The 21,616-nt window shown below is 46.2% G+C and overlaps 1 protein-coding gene across 1 annotated transcript; it reads right to left on the bottom strand.

Moving 5' to 3' along the window:
* Positions 1-1,109: 1,109 nt before the first annotated feature.
* Positions 1,110-18,668, bottom strand: tmem260 (transmembrane protein 260; the record flags this gene model as incomplete). The annotated part of the gene is made up of 16 exons (XM_079572943.1): positions 1,110-2,246; positions 2,346-2,430; positions 2,680-2,733; positions 4,250-4,426; positions 4,919-5,058; positions 5,188-5,359; positions 5,996-6,168; positions 6,303-6,411; positions 6,693-6,779; positions 7,903-7,943; positions 8,025-8,204; positions 8,352-8,465; positions 8,546-8,723; positions 14,752-14,903; positions 16,144-16,175; positions 18,560-18,668. 16 exons carry the CDS (start codon positions 18,666-18,668, stop codon positions 1,986-1,988), a joined length of 2,064 nt encoding a protein of 687 aa, XP_079429069.1. The 3' UTR covers positions 1,110-1,985.
* Between the last annotated feature and the right edge of the window lie 2,948 nt (positions 18,669-21,616).

Raw genomic sequence — 21,616 nt, 5'->3', positions numbered from 1 at the left:
ATACACTGGGTAAATCAGTAAACATGCACTACCTGCACTACACTGACACGGCAAGAGAGACGACAAACAAACCTCAGACGAGTCATTACATTCTGATCACAAAGAGAAGGGACAAACAATACACAAGGCACTCTCTTTGACTAAATGAGCTGAAGGAGTCTGAAATCATCACAAAAAGAAATGGCATCCTATAAAACCCTGGAAATAGATTTGTTGTTTCTATGCAAAGTGTCTGCTAACAAAGTTTTGCAGAGTGCACGATAGTGGCCAGCTCTGTATAAAGTGTTGTTGAAACTCTATTAAGCAGCACACGGCAGAGCTCCACCCTCTCTCCAGTGCGAGCCTCCATCCAGCCCGGGAGAGTGGAGGAGATAGGCCCAGCTGCTAAAGCTGTCTTTTCAGCCCCTGCTCCCACTTGGTCTATCGGAGATACACAGCAAGCGGAGGTGTCGTTTTCGGCTGGCATTTCGGACAGTATCTACTTATAGACGGAGAAAAAGAGAAAAGAAAACAGAAGGGGTATTATCAGGAAGGGATGAGAGCAGCAAAGGCATTTTGTCTTTTTATTCCCCTCCTAAGCCCTGGGCTTTGCTCCCAATCCGATTGGTCGATACGGCCAGGGATGTAAATGAAATGCAAAGAAGAATAAGGCTGGCTTCCATCTCCAGTGTGTGCCCCACTCTGTATCTCAGTCTGTCGTGCGCTGTGGCTGTTTATGGTGTTGTTTCTGATTCCCATTCATAGACTTGTGCTCTTCCTGTCCCCCCCCACCCCCCCGCCCGCTACTCTCCATCTCTTGCCTCTCTCTGGCTGGGCTCTCGCCTCTTATCTTCTCAGACGCCCCACATTCCAGCATTGCCGTGGCTCCCTGCCTGCACCCCTGGTCACGGCGATTCCATGGGTTCCCACAATCCTCGGCAGCTTGCTGATTTAGGGTGGGCAACCGACTTGCAGAGACAGGAAAGAGGAGAGGAACAGAGGGGTTAGGGAGAGGCAGGATGGGCAGGGACACTGAATCATAATATGAAAGAATAATCATGAAAATACCAGGAGAAAGCACATATAACAATGTCACTTGGTTATTTTTTTATTTTAATATGGTATTTCTATTCAGTGGGTTTATATGTTGTGGCAATAAAAAAATATATATATACAAAGTGTTCAGTAAAAACGTCTGCAATGTTGGCATCAGATGAATCCAATGTAACACTCTGTCAAGTTAATCGAGCATTTACATAGTGTAAAGTGTCCAGTGTGAACCAGTGTGATACCTGCTCGAGGTCCCTGGATAAGTCACTACAATGTGGCTGGTTGCAAGTGCATCTGACATAAAAAAAAACAAGAAAAAAACTGCTGATTGATTCACTCTGGAGAGCCCTGACAAAAGAGATGAGCAGCTGAATGTGAAAGAAATGTATTGAAAGATGTACAGTATGTGTGTGTAATATTTACAGGCATGTTATTACATCACCCACATCCAAATGTTTGAACTCACCTCTAAAAGGGTCCCTGGCATTGTGACATTTTACATTTGATTTAAATCCACAGGGGATTACTGCTGCCCCAGTAGAAACGAGGAGCAAAATACATCAAATCCATCAGTTCAGAACATTAAAGGACTACACAAGAGCGATGGATAAATGAGCGACTCAATACATGGCATGAGTCTGTCCTAGATAAAAACAAAACTCTAATCCCCCGTTTCTGTCCTCAAATTGGGCTTTCCTCGGCTTGGACATGCCGTGTGAGAGGAAAAATAAAAAGGTAGAAAATCAGTTTGAAGGACAAAGACTGGGCTCAGTTAAGACATCTTCACGTCTATACAGACAATGTAAACGTTGCTCCAACAGCACAAGGCTCAAATCCACTCACTCATGGTGAGGTTAGTTCAGTGGCAGTTGGTATCTAGTGTAAAAAACTGGTTTAAATCTCCCTGAGAGAAGTGTCTTAGGCACAGCTCAGTGTTGAGTTCATGTTAGAGTCTGTCATGTCCTTTCTCTTGGACTGTGGTGCAGCCGCTTCAGCTCCTTGCTCAGGTGAGTGATGGCAGTGCGTATGGCAGAGGCCTGTGGGTCAGTGGGCTCCTTCTCTAAGTACAGGCGGAAGTGTCGCACACTGCAGGTCAGCAGACTGTCTGGACTGTAGCCCCGATGACCCAAGCGCAGCAGCCGCTCACAGGCCAGAGCCAAGTTTTTGTCCCAGTTTGGAGGGTAGTGTGAGTAAGTCTCCACAATATCCTTATACAGCTGCAAACACACAACATGAGTACATGTTACAACACAGGATACTTTTCTCCAGCTCTCTGATATGAAATATGAATGTGTGTTTGTAGAGGTCGCACTCACAGTGTAAGAGAGCTCAAAAAGGCGAGCCTTTGCTTCTCCCATCATCCTCTCTGCCAGGTCAAACAGAAAGAAAGCCGTCTTCATCCTAAACAAAGCACACAGGGCTCAGGGCTAAGTGCTGGATGGATGAGCCATGCAGATCTACACTGCTCCAATGGAGTGATTTATGTAGATGCAGCACCAAATGCAATGTACATGTAGATGCTCTAGCTGCACACAAGACTGGTTTATGGAGATGTTCAGGCACACTGTATGCGTCGTGACTCAGCTTTTATGTGCACAAAGCAAGTGCAGGACACAAGTACTGCATACGAGCAAAAAGAGGAACAAGTACCTGGCCTGCCACATCTCCTCATTGGCAACGCGCTCCCAGGACGAAGGACTGAAACTGTTGAAACACAATAAGTCATATTATTGTTACCGCTGTGCACAGTTTCTATGAACTAATATACAACTGACAACACTACACATTAAATAAATTAAACCTGACCAGATGGTACATCAGACATAGAGTAGAAGACTGTTTTTCCTTACACTTTGCTGACTGTAAACGTTTGACCTCTTCTTAAAAGGTTTCAGAGCAAACATTTAACTTGCTGGTATTGGTGGACATGGTTGTCATGAGTGTGCAGAGAATAATGTCACAGTATTCAGCTGTGGATATCTAAGTGAATGAAGCGCTTCCGGCAAAAGCCAGTGAATACAGAGCTTTGACTAATTCCACTTTTGACACAGCTATTGACAAAATGCAATATGAAACTCATTATTTTCCATCTAAAGTCTCATTTCGTATGGCCAAAGGCCCAATGTCTTGCTGTGGTAACGGTTTCCACAAACCAAGACAACCTCACTGGAAATAAAACTGCACAAAGACCACAAAGATGCTTGTGATAATGGGGCAGAGAGAGGAAGATGGGGGCAAAGAGGAGGCAGAGAGGAAGAGAGAAGAGGAAAAGGGAGCAGAGAGGAGCAGAAAGGAGGCAGGAGAGGGAAAGAGAGGAGCAGAGAGGGCCAGAGAGGAGCAGAGATGAGTAGAGACGAGGAAAGAGGAGTAGAGAGGAGCAGAGAGGAGGAAAGAGGAGCAGAAAGGAGGAAAGGGTAGAGAGGAGCAGAGAGGAGGAAAGAGGAGTAGAGAGGAGCAGAGAGGAGGAAAGGGGAGCAGAAAGGAGGAAAGGGTAGAGAGGAGCAGAGAGGAGGAAAGAGGAGGAGAGAGGAGCAGAGAGGAGGAAAGAGGAGCAGAGACGAGTAAAGAGGAGTAGAGAGGAGTAGAGACGAATAAAGAGGAGGAGAGAGGAGCAGAGAGGAGGAAAGAGGAGTAGAGACGAGTAAAGAGGAGGAGAGAGGAGCAGAGAGGAGGAAAGAGGAGCAGAGAGGAGGAAAGAGGAGCAGAGACGAGTAAAGAGGAGTAGAGAGGAGTAGAGACGAGTAAAGAGGAGAGAGGAGCAGAGAGGAGGAAAGAGGAGTAGAGAGGAGGAAAGAGGAGTAGAGACGAGTAAAGAGGAGGAGAGAGGAGCAGAGATGAGGAAAGAGGAGTAGAGAGGAGGAAAGAGGAGTAGAGACGAGTAAAGAGGAGGAGAGAGGAGCAGAGATGAGGAAAGAGGAGTAGGGAGGAGCAGAGAGGAGGAAAGAGGAATAGCGACGAGTAAAGAGGAGGAGAGAGGAGCAGAGATGAGGAAAGAGGAGTAGAGACGAGTAAAGAGGAGGAAAGAGGAGTAGAGAGGAGCAGAGAGGAGGAAAGAGGAGTAGAGAGGAGCAGAGAGGAGGAGAGAGGAGCAGAGAGGAGGAAAGAGGAGTAGAGAGGAGCAGAGAGGAGGAGAGAGGAGCAGAGAGGAGGAAAGAGGAGTAGAGAGGAGCAGAGAGGAGGAGAGAGGCAGAGAGGAGGAGAGATGGAAATGGAAGGGCACCTGTTGTGTGGCTCGCTCCAGTTATAGATATTGTGAGTCTTTTTCGCCCAGTCTTCAGGATGAAACTCCCTCTGAACAGGCACCAAGTAGTCACAAACACCCAAGGGCCACCGGGAATAGCTCTGCATCCAACTCTGGTCTTCATCAGGCAGGCCAATGCAGGCAACCACATCTCTGCTGCAAAAAGGACATTTAAATTGGCTTTAAGTGACATTTTTCACAGGGATGGTGGGGACCTGTGCTGCTCAGTGTGGCTCAGACCCCCAGGACAGTGTTGCCCTGCACAGTGCTGAGCATGTTGGCCTGGCAAACACTGCCCCCTGGTGGGCTTGGCATTTACAGTCTCTCTGTCCCTGTTCCTCCTGAGGTGATGAATGAGAGCAGAGAGCTGAAATGAGTCCATCAGAGGCTGTTTCACCAAATCAAGTAGATTAGTTGACCTCTTGAGTTCATCAAACTGCTTTTATGACTGTAACGGTCCTCTGAGCTTATCTTCATCCTCCACTCACAATTCCTCTGATCTCTGCCTTTTTAGATCACCCACTTGTTCAAAGGGGACATTGTAACCCACCCATTCAGCCACTATCATTGACTTAATAATATAGCTACACATTTAAACCATTGCTTTGTATTATTTCTGTGCTTTCTCGCTTATTCGGGATGACTTACTGTGGATTATGTAACAGAAAGTGGTCCAGGCTGAATGTGTTTTTCTCTTCCGGGTGAACTGGGTCCCAGTAGCGTCCAGGGAAGTGCACTCCATGGAGGTGATGGCCCAGTTTGGCAACGTACCAGCTGTATGTCATCATCTACGCACAAAAGAGAGATTTAAATACATAAACATGTAAACACTTGTTTAAATGTGTGGGACCAGCTACAATGATAGGTAAAAAAGCAGATGATTCGTAATGAACATAATGATCACACAACAATCTTACCTCCTGATCAACAAGTCGGACATCAGGCCGTACATCTTTGCAGTAGTGCAGGTAACGTAAAGTGTTTCCGGGAAGATCTCCTCTGGTCAAGATGATGGCGTTTTTTGGGACTGAAGCAAGTAACTCCAAGCCGAACCTCTCCACGACAGTATTTGCACTCAGATTGGATTCCCTGCAGTGAGAGGTGTGAAGCTTTTGCATAACATAAAGGCAGTGTTGATCAGTGAAACTTTGAACATAGTTGGGAGCCTTCTCACTGCTTAGAAAAGAGTGTGATAGGTATGAAAGTGTTGGAGTTTGTAGGTATGCTTCAAGGTGTTCGGAGGGTAAGTTGTCAGTGCCCCCCGCCCCTTCTCCCCGCCCCTTCTGCTGCGCTGGCTGCCTATCTAATCACAGGCAGACAGGTGTGATGGGTGTGACAGGATAGGCCATGCACTCCCTTTGATCAAAGCTGCTCCATGATGGCTGTCTGGCAGTTCCCGGCACTGTGCTGGTGTAATCTGCCTTTTCGGACAGCCAACATCTAAGACTGAGCTCTCGCATTTGAATCTATGTGCTAACCGTGCCTCTCTTTAGCCTCTACCATGGGGTGAGTGCAGAAAACCTGACAGAAAGAGTTCAGACCTGCGGTATGAAGTTCTAAAGAGAGGCAAAGCAGGTTGACTCAGGAGAACCTGCATAAGGATTTTACAAACAGTCGTCTTTTTCTACCAAGTTACTGAAAAGCCTTAACTCCAAAACATGGCTAATATGACAGCACAAAGTAATCGCAAATAAAAGATCATCAATATACATGTGCAAAGCCTACTTGTGGTTGTTGTGCACAGAATGCACCAAAAGAGTGATAGTGAGGAGCCAGCCTGTGATCTTCCAAAATGCCCCACTTCCCAGCTTCCTCTCCAAAATACTGCAGGTGCGATTCAAGCCAAGGCCTGCCAGCACACACACAGCAGCGTTGCTTTGTAGCCAAAAACGCTCGACCTGCAGAAGGAGAGGACACAAACAGAGGGAAATCATGTCCTCCACAAAAAAGTGTGTAATAAGTTATATTAATTTGAATTATTAATGAAGAGCTTTGAATGTCATCAGCTTTAATAACTGTGAGAAAAGCTTACCACACCAAGCAGCAGGGGTCTGCCTATATCCAGGTTGGCTCTCCATGCAAAAAACAATGAGTAAACCAGCAGCATCACAGTCACGAGCAAAGACACGGTGCCTCTTTTTCTGAAACACGAAAGGCACATTTCATTAACTGTCATTTTGAGTTTGAAGGTAAAATGTTTTGTACTTAACACTTAAAGCGAGAAATAACTGTCAGAAAAAAAACTGTGAATATTAAAGCGACACCACAAGCCAAGAGGGAAATGAGTAAGTAATCCAGTTAAAAAATGCGTGATATTCTAAGGCTGATAGACTCAGTATAGGTTTAGGCAAATACACCACACATGCACCAAGGGGGAGACATGAAGTGCATTTTACTCATTGTCTTATGTTTCTTTACTTACTTATCATTAATGGAGAGAAGCAGGCCGTTTACTGCCAGCACCAGCACAGGAAGTGAAAGGTCTGCCACGCAATGCTTTAGCTGGGATCTATAAGACACAGACAAAAGATGAAGTTCACAATAATCAAGTGTCCACTAAAGTAACTTCTTCCACTTTTGCAACACTCAAGGACACCAATTATTAACTGGGCTGTGTCCTCTATGAAAACAAACTGAGTGGACGAGCGTGTCTTCTTTCAATGGGATTGACAGATACAAATGACTGTGTCATCCACCACCCGCTGCCCCGTCCGCTCCTCACAGCCGCTGTCAGTCACACAGCGCTTGCTCAGAGCACACAGTTTCCTGCCTCTTCCTTAATACCCATCTCTATTTGACAGATTATTGAGTCTCTATATCTCTCGATGTACACTGTGTGTCTGTGAGTGTGTGTGGCAGCTTCTCCAGCGGGTTTACGTCTTCACTGTGAGATGCTTGTCATGTTCGCCTCTTTCCCCCATCTTGAAGGTGTGCTTGTCCATCAAGCAGCAGGGGTGATAGTGAGGGGTGGGTGCCTGGCAGAGGGGGGCTGATAGTAGGGGGCCTTAAGACGTACATGCACCCCCATCCCGTCAGCTGAAGGAAGATACTGTGGTGGCAGCACTGGTGGAAGAGAGCAGGGATTCGGGTGGAGGTGGGGGCGCTTGAGTGGAAGAAAGAAGGGGGGAAAAAAATACAATTTCTCCAGCTCTATTGCAGTGTCTGTCATCACAGCTTGTCACGCTTAAACACCAGAGCTGAGTGATCATTTCAAACTGCTGGAGAAACACAACACAGCGATTTGGCCCTCTAAGCAGGTTCAGTTCTGCTTTCATGAGGGAAAGTGGAATGGGAAGAACAAAAGCTGCAGTGAGGAGAGGAGGCTCAGAGGAGAAGGATGGCACAAATCACAGTGGGCTCCAAAGAGTCCAGTGCAGCTGTGCATAAACCTGTGTTAAACACCTGTGCCAGAGCAAGGAGCACTGCAACCTACATCCTTAGCATCATGTGTGGCCATTCACTGTCTTTGTCATCATCTTCACTTCAGTGTTCTGCTTTGTTTTAGATTATGCTCAAATGAATCAATGGTAAATACATTTCAAATTAAATATATAATACAAAAACATGTAGAAGACAAAGTAGGATAATTCCATCAGAAACACAGAAAGGCTCTAATATAAAACCTCACTTACTGAAGCATGAAAGTCATATTAACAGAGCTCGACGACTTTGCCTAAAAACAGAATTAGAATAAGTAAAACAAATAAAACCCAAGATGTATTTATGTACACTCAAAAGACTAATTAAGACCTACCAAACTGAAGGTGCCGTACTCTGAGCGCAGCAGGTGTGTGAGCAGCCCAGACACAGTGGTCTGGTCTCCCCAGCTCCAGCGAGCGGCGTTCACGTAGGAGGACACGGGCATGTAAACGTATGGCAGGAAACCAGCTCCAAAACACACGGCCAGAGACGCAACGCTGCGCAGGGAGAGCTCCTGAAAACACGCGGCAGGTATTTCACACAGATGTTACCATTACATCATCATAAACCATAAATAAGCATCGAAAAATAAGGTCCTTGGTGTAATCAGGGTTACTTTTGAGACGTTCAAACGTAGCTCATTTTGTAAAACAAGCATTACCTTTTCCCAGTAGAGGCGAAGTAGAACCCAAGGAATCACTATGGCGACATATATCACCAGGGTGTGCTGGTTACAGAGCCCAAGGCCGCAGCAAAACGCCCCTAAATGTGCGATCTAAAAAAAAAATAGTGTATTTACTGTAAGATTAAAAAGCAAGTTCAAAAGATCGTAGTTTGACGCACACTCAGGCTTACTTTGCGTCTCTGGGTGCCATTTTCAGCGCAATGAAAGCTGGCAGTCGAGAAGAAGAGCAGACCGACAAAAAGGTTGTTGAGTGTGAAGACCTCGGCCACTACGGACCACTGCCAGGCGAGTCTGGACACAGCGAACATCCCTCCAGCCAAAGCAGCTCCGGGAACTGGGCCGTCTAACCTGCGCAAAGAAAGTTTAGGTAGAGAGTCATGAGATGTGTTTGAATAAATGGGTCCAAACATATAAAAACTTTTGGGTAAACTGAAAAGCAATTATATGTTATTCCAACTATAATAAACCATTTTATCTTTTCTATTTGTCCCAAATTACGCTGCAGCAACACAGAGAGCTCCGCGGCGGTTTCAAACGTAATTTAAATTTGCCAGCCATAAAAGCAGCCACTTCCCCAGACTAATTTGGAGGCCCATTTCTAATCTTCCCTCGGCCCGAGTTTGCTTCTTGGACAAGACCTTGAAAAACATTCTGAACTGGGTTGTTCCAATATCACAGGGGCTCTTTTTCCCGCGCAGCTGCTTGATCTGGGGCAGGCTGGCAAAAGAAACCGCCGCGCGAGAGATAGCACTTTATCCTCCGCTTCTTAAATATAATGTGAGTACAAAAGTTTGGCCCTCATCCGCTCCTGTACTGTCTCCATCTCTTCGGCGGTAATTGAAGCAAACTTGGGATAATCTGTCATACGCTAAGACCCACCACTTACTAAAATGAGAGGGAGTGGGGAGAGAGATGTGACAAATTATTGGGGGGGGGGGGGCAAAAGAAAGTGTGTGTTAAAGGGGCGAGAAAGTGTGCATTCATGGGGTGTGAGACAGTGTGCGGGATGAAGGATGAAATTTACAAAAAAAGGGAAGAAAAAAGTTCAGGAAGAACGGTCGGGAAAAATAGAATAAAAAGCAGCCCAGTCCCCGGCATGCTGGCTCGGAAATATGAGCAGCCTCGACAATTAGGGAAGTCAGGCAGTATGGCCCTTTCCGCCATTGTGTGGAGTGGCTTAGAGTCCTCATCAGCCTATCAGCTAACTGACAGGCAGAGAGCTGCTCTATTCAGCACCGCAGATACAAGCTGCAGGCCAAACGGCTGCCAGGTCCCTTATGACCCCACAATCCCTTGCCGGTGACAGCTTCAAGCTCCATAGCAAATTAGGCGCTCTCACATTACAATCGCAGAAGACAGATTCCATTAACGGTATCTGAAATTGAGTAGAGAGCAGCCCGTTATCAGACCTGACTCATAAGCACCGCCATTAATCACAAGGCATGATACCATTTATACATTTCCAGCTCTCTGCCTGCCGCTGTGATAGTCAGCCACAAAAGGCCTGATGAGACTTAGGCGAGGGGAACAATGGAGCTTTCTGAGGAAAGCACAGTAAATCAAGAAAAAAGAAGTGAGAGAGAGAGAGCGAGAAAAAAGTCCTGCGTGCGGACTACTTCCCCTTTTTTCTTGGGTTGTCTCTCTCCGACTCGCCACCGGTTCCCTCTGTTCACAGTAAGGCGAGAGTGTGGAGGGCTGGGAGGGGGTTAGTCGACTGTGTTGATGGGGTGTCTAGGAGTGGCTTTTAATAAGAGATAGCTGCGTCTTTCTCGCCACACCGCTTCAGGAATTAGTATTAAGTTGAGGGAAGGATGAAGCGCGGGAGTGTGGACTTTTGTTGAGGTGTACAGACCCCCCGCACCCATAATTTTGCCTCACTGCATGACAATTAACCCATAGCTTATAATTCCAGCAGGGGGGCGGTTTGAGGTCACACTGGGTGCAGGAGAGTCATGGGGGTCCGGGGAGGGGGTATTACACTCATCTGATACACCCCCAGCGCTCCCTCACACACATATGCAGCGCATATTCTTTCTCTTGCACTGCTTTATTCTCCTTGAGCGGCTGACAAATCTCTCTTTTAGAGTGTGTCAGTTGAGGAGAGCCCAGTGATGTGTGTACAGCGCCACTGTAAATGACCTGTCTGTCTGCCCGGGACCACCTGGGCCCCAAGCTGCCCCTCAGCCGCTCACAGCTCATTCTCCAGGGCACACACAGAAAGCAGCGCTTCGCCTCGCACCACTATGGCCATGTTCCTTGTTATCACAACTCAATGCAGTGCTGGATGGGGCTGTGTTAAAATGTTGTGGCTCAGTGACAATGGCCTGAAGAGAATAACAGCCCTGACAACTGCAGTGTTCAATCTCTCGGCGTGTCACCACAGAATATAATGGCAAATATATATAACTTGCCCACTGAGCATAAGGGGTTAACTGTCCTAATGATCAAATATGAGCATCACATTAACAAAGGCCATGTTGTTTCAAATACTAACTGTTTGTAACCACTGTCCTTCCTCAAGGACCTAACGGACGGAAGGACACTATATTTTGCTGCAAACTGGTCAGAATGGGTTTTGTCTCATTGACCCAATGGTAGAGCTGTGCCAGCACCGGGCGAAATAACAGCACACAAAAAGCTTACAGCAGCACTCTGTCTGAATGAGGCCTCACAATAGAGCGCGCCAAAAGAGTGACTGTCACACACCACCCGGGGGACGAGACAATAGCCGAGCCGTGCCACTGCCGCTCAGTGCGCCTCTGTTGTCTAACCCAGGCGAGGTTTGGGGAAGCAGCGCTGGAAAGGAATCACACATTCCTTAAGAGGGTAAAGAGCCCGTAGAGGAGGTGCCTGCTCGGAGGCGGAGGTTTCCAGCTGGCCCGCGATAACACCCCGCGGCTCTCCTCTGGCCAGGACAACAGCAGGCTACTTAGCAGCTATTATATGGAACTGCTAAGTGTATCATATGCTGTTTGGAATTCTGAAGCCAGGCATTTGATACAGAAATGAAAGCTTTGTATCTCGGTTTTAAGTCGGTCAAAGCATGCATTATTATTCTTTTACAAACAGAAATGGAAACGTACATCTTTGGAAAATGAGTCAATCTAAGTCTAATTATAACATCAATCACATTTAATTCTGTATATCAATTATAACACGTTCCTTAAATTGATATAATAAGGGTCATAATAGTTCACAATTTGAAAAGCTTTATTATGGGAACATTTATTTTGACTGTCATTTTAGTTTTACTTTTGTGCAAATCAAAGGTCACCGACTTCCTCTGCCCTGCCTCTCCCGGAGCTCTCCTGTGTGAGCGCGGGGTGACTGTGTCCCAGCTCCTGCCTCTCTCAAACCCCTCCTCCAGGAGAACGCTTCAGTGCGTGTAAAATTAATCACCGCGATTCGGCTCAAACAATACAGCCACTGACATGACAATTTCTCCCAGAATGCCATCTTAATCTCCGCCCAACACAAAAATTATAGGACGAGGGACAGAGCAGAGGGAAAACAATTTACAAAAATGCTATGTTTATGCAATTCACTGTATGCCATTTTACTGCAGCCTCCTCCAACAAAGTCATTAGGCGCACAGCAGAGAAACATAAATGTGGCTGTATAGATTCCATTAACTAATTCTGGCTGAATTGTAATTGCGGAGCCTGATCCGTCTCCGTGGCTGCTGCCTTATTAAGACTGCCCGTGGATGGGGAGCGCTGGGATATTGACGTCCGAGGCAGACACAATCTCAGGCCCACGGGCGAAGGCAATATTAAACTGTTACAGTATTCTGTCTATCTAACCCTCCGCCTCCTCCTCTGCCGCTCCAGCCCCGTCCCGTAGCCAGTAATGAGGAAATAACATCTTCATTAGACATCTGTTTAACTGTATTAGAGGATGAGTCCTGGGGGAACCATTGGTCATGCTGAGGATGGGGGTCTGTTGGACTACAATATAAAAATTGCCATGCTGAAAGAATGGAACAAAAGGTCTGCCGATTGGGCTCTTAAAAAGCTGACAAAACTCAAACTGACTTGTGCATTTAGACACAACATGACTTTCCTTCCACGGACACGTTTTCATTTAATGAGGTATGTTTGTCCAGTTGCACTTGCGGGGTCCTAAATATATTAATAAATGTGAAGTGTACGAAATGATGAGACTGATAGGGTTGCTTTTAGAAGTCAATGAGTGATTGGAGAAACAGAAGTGATTCTACTTTGAAATCTGTGTTTCCTAAAATAACATTATTGAGGCTGTAGCACTTAAGTGCGGCTCAACAAGATACACAAGAACACAGCACACCTTGGCGGTGGTGCTGAAGGAAACATGGAAAGTGTCTTGGGAGCATATGGTGCAGGGCCATATAAGGAGCCCAGGACGGGGATGGCACATGCCCGCTCTCCGGTCCACTGTGAATCAGCTGCGCCACACGGGCCACAACTTGGCACAGATCCTTTTCCAGGTAAGTGCTCCCACACTGCTGTTATGTAATCATGTGATCAGACAGTGCTGATGAGAAGCCTCTTGGATTGTTGTGCGCTCCAGCGGCTGTCTGCGTGCTAACGTGTCAGTTTGAGGTTTCTCAGGATAAGCTCAGGAATGGAGAGAGATTCCTCAGGTAGCAGAGATTGTGAGCAGCTTTAGCAGATAAACTGTAAAACGAGGGGCACAGAACGCCGAGCTGTCGGGATTATCCTGCCATAAAGACAGCACTGCTCTAGAGATGGTGGTGGAGGCCTTTAGCATTTCAAATGTTTCTCTGGGAACCTCCAAGTGCAATCGATAGCAGTTATCACTGCGTCCAGCTTCCTCAAAGGCTTGTCAGGCCACGGTGCGCAAACAGAACAAGACATGCAATTTGGCCATCAAACCGCATGATCAAGCCAAGAAAACTGTAATTGACAAATCAAAGGGAGGCTAAGTGCTACATTTAAACTCATGTGTGAGAGAGAAGTGGCTTCCAAGGCAAGCCTATCAACTTACATTCCCTCACATTAAACACAGCAATCTGGCCCACTCATTTAAATGGATACATCAAAGGCTTTCCATGTTGGGAGTATTCCAGACGAATTTCAAGGTTTTACAATTTACTCTGCCTTCAAGTACTCGTATTAACTGCAAGAAATGTATCCATCTGAAAATAATATATCACTAAATCATCATTTGTTTTTTGGCGTAGGCTGCTTAAAGTGTGGGCTGTTTTTCAAACAAAAGTTAAACAAACCGATACTGGCCTGTATGCCTGATTTAGGAAGACATGAACTGAACAGGACATTGGACATTATCAGTATTACTATTAGCTCATTAAAAAAAAAACAGCTCATATTTTGAGTTTGTCTTGTTTATTGTTTATAGATATATGTAACAAGACCAACCCCCCCCCCCCCTTTGGAAAGTCCATATGCACAATATACTGTACACTGGAAAAAATGAAATCTTATCTTAGACAAAAATGACTCAAAAGGGCTTGAAATAAGACTTTTAATGCTGATTTTGATACAGTTTTGACTCGTCTCGAAATAAGATGGCCAGTGGAACTAGACAGATTTTTCTTGTCTTTGACTATTTTGTCTCATTTCAAGTTTTTTTTTCTTAGTTAAATTCTTTTATTTTAAGCAAAATAATGCTTGTTCCATTGGCAATCTTATTTTAAGACAAGTCCAAACCTAGTCAAAATCAGCATTAAAGTCTTATTTGAAGCACAATTCAAGATAAGATGGCATTTTTTCCCAGTGTATGTCTACAATCCAACTCGGCGGTGAGCACTTTAGATGTATAGACCATGTCAAAATGCACTGGTATGCATGAACTAACAAAAAGAAATGTCAACGCTGTGCTTCCACCAACAAAGCCACAAAATGACTCAAATCAGCATAAGGGCGGTGTCTGGTGGTGCAACACACATTTACAGTTACAAAAAGAGAAGAATACTTGGCATAGTGGGGTCAGCACATGTAAGCAAAATTGCAGAGTGGTTGACGACAGTAATTATAGAATATGGGTGCTGCTGCCGGGGTGTCAGGGTGGACAGCGGAATAAGGAAGCAGGAAATGGGGGCTGCTGGATAATTGTGATACACACAGAGGCGTGCGCTCACTCCGGGTGGCTGATGGGTAAACAGGCCGGGTAGGGCACAGGGAGAGAGAGGACGCCTGGCTCCTGCCTTTGAATGCTAAACAGCGGATCAGGAGCGACACTGCCAGGCTGTCATGGCCCAAAGATACACCATCAGGACACAGAGTCACTTCTGCTCCTAAACATTCGCGTTTTCTTACCTCTGCAATGATGTAGCGGCTCCATTTCGAATATCTGACATTGTTTATTGTGTCTCACCCCATCTCATGTTGCTCACCACACACTTCAGCGTCCTTACCTGCAGACCGTAAGGCAGAGTGCACCGCTGGCCAGAGCTCCCAGCAGGCTGCTCATCAGGTTGACACTATGGGCCGGAGACAGTGAGGGCAGGAGGCGCACCGACAGCCAGGCTAATAGCGTGAAGATGGGGTATCCCGGTGGATGAGCAACCTGAACACACAGAACTAAATCATTCACGAAAAAACTGAAGTCGTTTGGTAATGGGGGTTAGCATGTGCTCATGTTGTGCTAGAACTGGCGACCTTCCGATTCCCAGCGCTTAAGAGTCAGACTCTTGCAATAACTTCACCCTGCCCCCACTAACTGAAATTATGAATAATCATTTCTATAACATCAAAGCTTTGGTGTGCTTTTCCGTTGGCCTCTTCCCAAGGACAGTGGAGCTCCCTGGAGTCCACGCAGAGCACGTGGTGTTCGCCGGCGCCAGCCCCAAACCACCTCTGAGCTCAGTGGCAGTCGCCTGGGGGAACTAAGCAATCACAGCAATTAGCCGCTAAGTCTTCTTCTGCAGATAAGGGCTCCGTCATTAAACACAGGCTCATTCTCTGGCACTGATAAGATGAACCAGGCAGCTCTTCAAATAACACTGAGCTGAAAGGTGAGCGTGTGACTGCGCTGGTCACCGCAGACACAAAGACCACGTGTCAGGGACATTACAGGCTTCAAACTGGAGAACTTCGCCGTATCAGTGGCTCGGCAAATAGACGGTATGGGTCACATAATGACAAGGAGCAGAAGAAACAGTTTGAGATTAGACCTAAAAATGGTCAATCCAACTATAGACAGGTGAGTTACTGGCCCTACTATGCCCTTGTCATAGTAGAGCCGTGTGAAGCTCTGAGCTGGTGCTGGGGCGAGCAGGGCACAAAGTGAAGCGCTGAGGGCTGTGAGCGGTGGAGGTCTGGAGTCCAGAGAGGGACTGCCAGGCCCTGGGGAGGTCTGAGAGGAGACAGACAGGCCACACGGACTGCAGCACTAACGCAGGATTACTGGCATAGTGACACCGACACAGACTCCCTAAAAGGATCACAGCGGCGTAATAAACTTTATTAAATAATAAAACTTATTAGAACTGTTAACCCGATTTAGTTCATTCTTTGCGGCTTACACACACACACAAAAAGAGGGCTGGATATAATAAGCCTTATACCGTACATAAGGCAAAGCCTACAAAAGCTATCGCCTCACCATTGATTTTAATTGGATTTGAAAAACCGGTTGCAAATTATAGCATTCTCTACTTGCAACTTAGTCAAATAAGTGTATAGAAAAGAGGGGGAAACCTGTGGACTGAAAGTAAATTAATCTGCTTCTGCCCATGCTTAATTAAACTTCCTTAATGCTTATGAGAGTTAATGAGTGAATTGATTAAACAATAGCTAATACTTACCCCCAGCTCACAGGCCGCGGTGATCAGCTCTCCTGTGGAACAGAAGGGGAGGAAATTAATGTAAACCCAATCATTATTATTAAGACACAAGACTGCTCCAAAGTTTTCCCAAACCAAATACTTGCACTGGGGTTTTGCATTAATTTGCCAGGATCAAAACCTGCAAATCTTCCCAGTGTGACATTTCCTAAGCGGCACGCTCATTCTCTTCATCTCTCCCTCTCCCCAGACGCCTCCCTCCCTGCACTGGCACATCCACACTAAACATTAGACTGGCTCTTCAATGCTCTGTCACACAAAGACACACATAGGCTGATGTGAGAATAATGCTGTAGCCCCTTCCTCCTGAGCATCAGGGTCCTGTGCAGGCTCTTTCTGCTGCTGCTCCCTGCTCCCACACTCCACTGTCTCAGTGTCTCATCCTCTCCATTGGGCACAAACAGAGAGGCGAGGCAGCTGACACTCTCAGAATGAGGTAAGCTTTTAAAATAGGAGCAGGTTGCTCAATTTGTGACAAGCTCAATGTGAGGAGCAGCACAGACTGAAGAGAAGAGCCCTAAAAGCTATTTATGGAGCTTTCATGTATTTGGGCACAAACCCATTTGTGCCAGAATACATCCAGAGCGTTTCAAATTAGACTGATTTCTCACCCAATGTTTGCCTCTCCCACTCAGGAAAATTGAAATTTTGTTCAGATTAAATGACACTGATAATGTGTGGGTTCTCCACAGCTCTTCACAGCTCCCTCTACTGGTTGTTCCACAAAATACACCATGTCATCCATGTGAGGCATGTTGACATTTCCGATAAAGATTCAGATACTTAGAGCTTATAAAATATTAAACAAAGCACATATCTCTGATATCTCACAGATGGAAAAATGGCTGAATATTTCAACATGTCGCTGACTGCCTCGCTGCAGCCGTGCTGGTGCCTGCACTTGTGTGGAGTCCCTACACTTCTCAGTGTAATGGAGCATGAAGTCAGAGCTCCTCCACCTGCGCGGCTTAAACACGGCTTTCACAGTTCACCTGCAGCTGCTGCCATCACTTTACATCACACTTTCTCATCCCGCTCCGTCTCACTCATTTCCCCTCAGTAATGGCACACTTATAGCTCTCAACACAACTGCTGCAGCACACATCAAGCCAACACAGCCATGGCAGTGCCACAGAGAGGCAGCTCTCTCTCTTCTGAAGCCCTAATACCAAAAAGAGAAAATATTGACTCGACGGGGAAGCTGCATGGGTGCCAAGACTCTTTGTGATAGTGGAGCATGGGCACCCACACCAGTCTTGCCATAATCCCCGTCATTTCCACACTCCACATTCCTAGACAACAGCGCACCCGCAGGGCTGCGCTCAAGCCTCTCCAGGGCACATCACACCTAAAGAGATTAGGACACAGAGACGGAGACCTGGAGAATTCCAAGGGTGTTCAGCTGGCACTATCAGAGCGGGCATCCTGCACCATCCCTAAACGCTGTGGAGAAGGGGCTGGGCGTTTTGTCAAAGGCAGCGCTCACTAGACACAGCAGCAGCAGCAGCAGCAGCAGCAGCAGCAGGGCTACTCGTCCTCTCCTCTGCTTCCACTATCTGTCCCAGCTTTCATGTGCTATAACTGCCAATGTGCAGTCCCTTTTGTAGCTCAACTTCCAGAGCAGCACAAACCTAACAAGCAGAGCCTTCATGCCATCAACTCCACATTTACAAGTTTGTAACCAAGTTATCACTTCTAAACACTGTTTGTAATTGTGCAAGGCTTGTACATGAACTACATGACAAGAATGTTTGACAGTACTGAGGTAATGACATTTCTCTGAACTCTGTTCCAAAGCATTTCCCTGAGCACTGAAACAGCCACACACAGAAATATACATATTTTTGACATGCAGGAGCAAGGACCAAACTGAGCATCAGTATCTCAGGCAGCAAAAATTCATTATATCTTAAGTAAAAGAGTTCTTCACAGTGGCTAGTTCTCCATTAAACAAATCACCAAATCACCATCACGGGACTCTATAATATATAATGTATAACTGTTGTGTAATTTGCTGACTTTTCCGATGTGCTGTGCCTATTGTTTTTCTAATAGTTCGTATCATTTGAAATATGGCTAATGGTTATAATGTATTGTCATCCTGAGGGTTTCTCAGCCTCGTTAGTATCTGATTGAGTTGTTGAGTAGCCTCGTGTGGGGTGACAGTGTTATCACCTGCTGATCGCGCCCTGCAGACGGCAGGACCACGGACAGCACCCTGGACAGCACCCTGCCGTCTGTGCTGTGAGAGAACTGTCTCTGGATTGGCTGCAGCTACAACATGACACACCACATGACCACACAGACGAGCACACACACAGGAGCCGATGCAGCAGCAGCGGCAGCAGCAGCAGCAGAGCTAGCTCCCAGGACCGACCTGAGTCTCCCCCGGGGACAGTCCTCTGCACACAGGGCACGTACAGAGCAGCGACACAAGCCGCCGTGGCTCCCGACAGCATCCAGCTGCTCCTCGCCGCCCAACACATCGCTGTAACAGAGAATTATCTCAGTGTTGTCCCACGAGTGTTAGCAAGCTAGCTTACTTCACAACACCAGGCTAATGTGCCAACTTACCTCTCTTTTTGTAATCGCCGACTGTTGGGACGTGTCCAGGGTCTCGTTAAGCCCTTACATAGCGGATAGTTTATGTTTTTCAATTCATGCGGTGCTCAAATGCACAGGGCTGACAGGGGAGAGTGCTTTTCCAAACCCGGGAGGAACCTGAAGCATCTAGCGTAGCTTCAATTCACAGAGGACATACGCTCGCGATACTACTGCACGCGCACGCCCCAGTAACACGCGCACACCAGATTTTGCAACACACACACACGGATATGAGAGTCACTGTTAATTCTCTCGCACTATCATAAAGTGGAGTGGTAAGGAAAGGTATATGTAAAGTATAAAACATAATATAAATATAATTGTAGGCTATGAAATATACATTATTTTGAACAGGGCAACAATATTGGTTTAAAATTAGCCTAGGTTGATAGTAATAATAATAATAATAATGCATCGTTTTTTATATAGCGCTTTTCTGGACACTCAAAGACGCTTTACATTGCACTATTCATTCACTCTATACTTGGTGGTAGTAAGCTACTATTGTAGCCACAGCTGCCCTGGGGTAGACTGACGGAAGCGAGGCAACCAGTCTGTGCCATCGGCTCCTCCGACCACCACCAACCACTCACTCACTCACTACATTCGCTAGGTGTTACTAAACGGTCTCCCATCCAAGTACCGACCAGGCCCTTCCCTGCTTAGCTTCCAAGGTCTGACGGGATTGGGCCTTGCAAAGGCGGTATGACCATAGTTTCAAGTTTCAAGTTTAATGGTTTTGTATCGCCCAAAATCACAACAGAAGTCGCCTCACAGGGCTGCAACAAACATCAAGGCAATAAAATATGACAATTAAAAGTTCAGGTAAATATAATGGCAAATATAATGTCCAATAGGAGGTAGCGACGAGCAGCGTGGGCGTCCCCCGTCCCTAGACTCTCCAGCACGGCAAGGAAAAACTCAAAAGCCCGGCAGGAGAAAAGAGAAATCTTGGGGAAAACCACAGAAGGAGAGATCCACTCCCATGGACGGACAGGCTATAGAGACCCAGGGCCGAAGGATCCCTCAGCAGACGGGCCAAGATTGCAGACCGTCCAGTCAGTGGAAATGTTCTAGGGCCAGTGATACGTGATTATTAACATACCTTTTATCAAACCTTTAGTTCCATTTAAATTTCATCATATTTTATTAAAGCAATAGGCCCTACTGAAATATTGTGTACCAACTAGTAAACATAGTCCATCAACAAAATAACCCTATATGTTACAAAATAATAAACTACACTTTTAATGTTGAACTGCTCCAACTGAACTGAAGCTTTATATAGGCCTGCCCCTAAATGTCTCACAAGTGGCTGTATTGCTTGGGTCAGAGGGTAACTGTAATAATGAAATTGCCCTATTGAACCGATAATAATCCCTGGCCGCCATAAATGAGTCTGATCCCTTGGTAAATTGAGCTCTTGGTAGGGTGGAGTGGTGTCAGCACCTAGCCCACTCTGAAGGCTGGCTAATCCTTGCTTCCATTCCCGCACCATTCCAAGTGCCTAATCAGTCCGAAGCACGCGTGTTTAACTCTACACCCGGCGCGCGCACACCCACATCCACGATGCCCACCATTCTCTACAACTGAGCTCTAGTCCAGATTGATGGCACGGTACTAATACTTGCTTGGTTATCCTGTAGGTTGCAACGCTGGCAATGAGATGGAGCGAGTGAAAAGACCGAGGGGGAAGATGTCCATACAGGGTAGGCGGGACTCAGCACAAAAGCAGCATTGTTTACTGAAGTTTTGGCTGTACAGAATCATAGCAGAGACTAGGATTAACCGCCCTGAGCCAGCCCATGTCCACAAAAAGCATTTTTATTGACAGCTTGTCCAAAGAGGGGAATTACTCACATGGCTGAAGCCCCGGCTCCATATGCCGTCTGCTTATTAACAAACATTAGTCGAGAGTAATAGCGGCGGCGGTATTAAATTCATTATCTCTCCAGATTGCATGTGAAGTGCCACATTTTGTGCATGTGCCAAAGTGTGTGATTAGAGAGTTCTAATGTTGCAGCTCGGGGGATTTGTAGCGCCAGATAAGAAAGGCATTAATAGAGACTTGTATGGTCCAGTAGAGAGAAAATTGTTTGAAATATTGCATATGGGAGCAGGGCAATGTCAAAAGTGGTATTCTTGCATTTTGTTATTGCAGATAGGCCTACAGTATGGAGCCACTGGGGCAGGAAATTGAGTATTATTCGCTAATGGGTTGTTGATTTCCTGGCTGACCAGTCTGACTATACCTCAACACACAAGCTCTTAAGACTTGTCATTAAATTTCAAAAATATTTCAGGCCTCTCTGTGATTTAAGTGACAGAATATCCAATAAACAATCAGCAGTAGGTCACGGTCATGTCGGCGCACACTCTATGGTGTGAGAACAGGCCTGCCCACAGACAAGTCATGCCTGAAAGAGTGGCTTAAGAGACTTCGAGAGTGTAAATTGGGCCTATTTGAATTTGTATTTTGCTCACTTTGCCACATATCTGTTTTAATCTTACCTTAAGCGTGCTCGAAATGAGGTGTAATCCAGTTAAGCCCCTTTGGAATCAGCTTTGCAGGAACATTACACCCATTCATCTCTTCCAGCATCCACGCAGGACTCGGCTCTTGTTCATGTTGTTCAGATTTAGCCGGGGATAGTCCGGGTATTGGATTATTATGGAGAGGTGCCAACGCCCTTACAGACTGGGAGAGCAGACAGGTGCTGGATGAGCAGTACATGACTTTAAACTATATAACAGTATTATCTAGACGGGCAAGATTTATTCGTGTACTCTTTTCTGTTGTTTTAAAGCCACTCTGTTGAACATTCCAGGT

Source organism: Gobius niger (assembly GCF_951799975.1).
Source record: "Gobius niger genome assembly, chromosome: 16".
NCBI lineage: Eukaryota > Metazoa > Chordata > Actinopteri > Gobiiformes > Gobiidae > Gobius > Gobius niger.
This window is presented reverse-complemented; position numbering and strand designations above follow the sequence as displayed.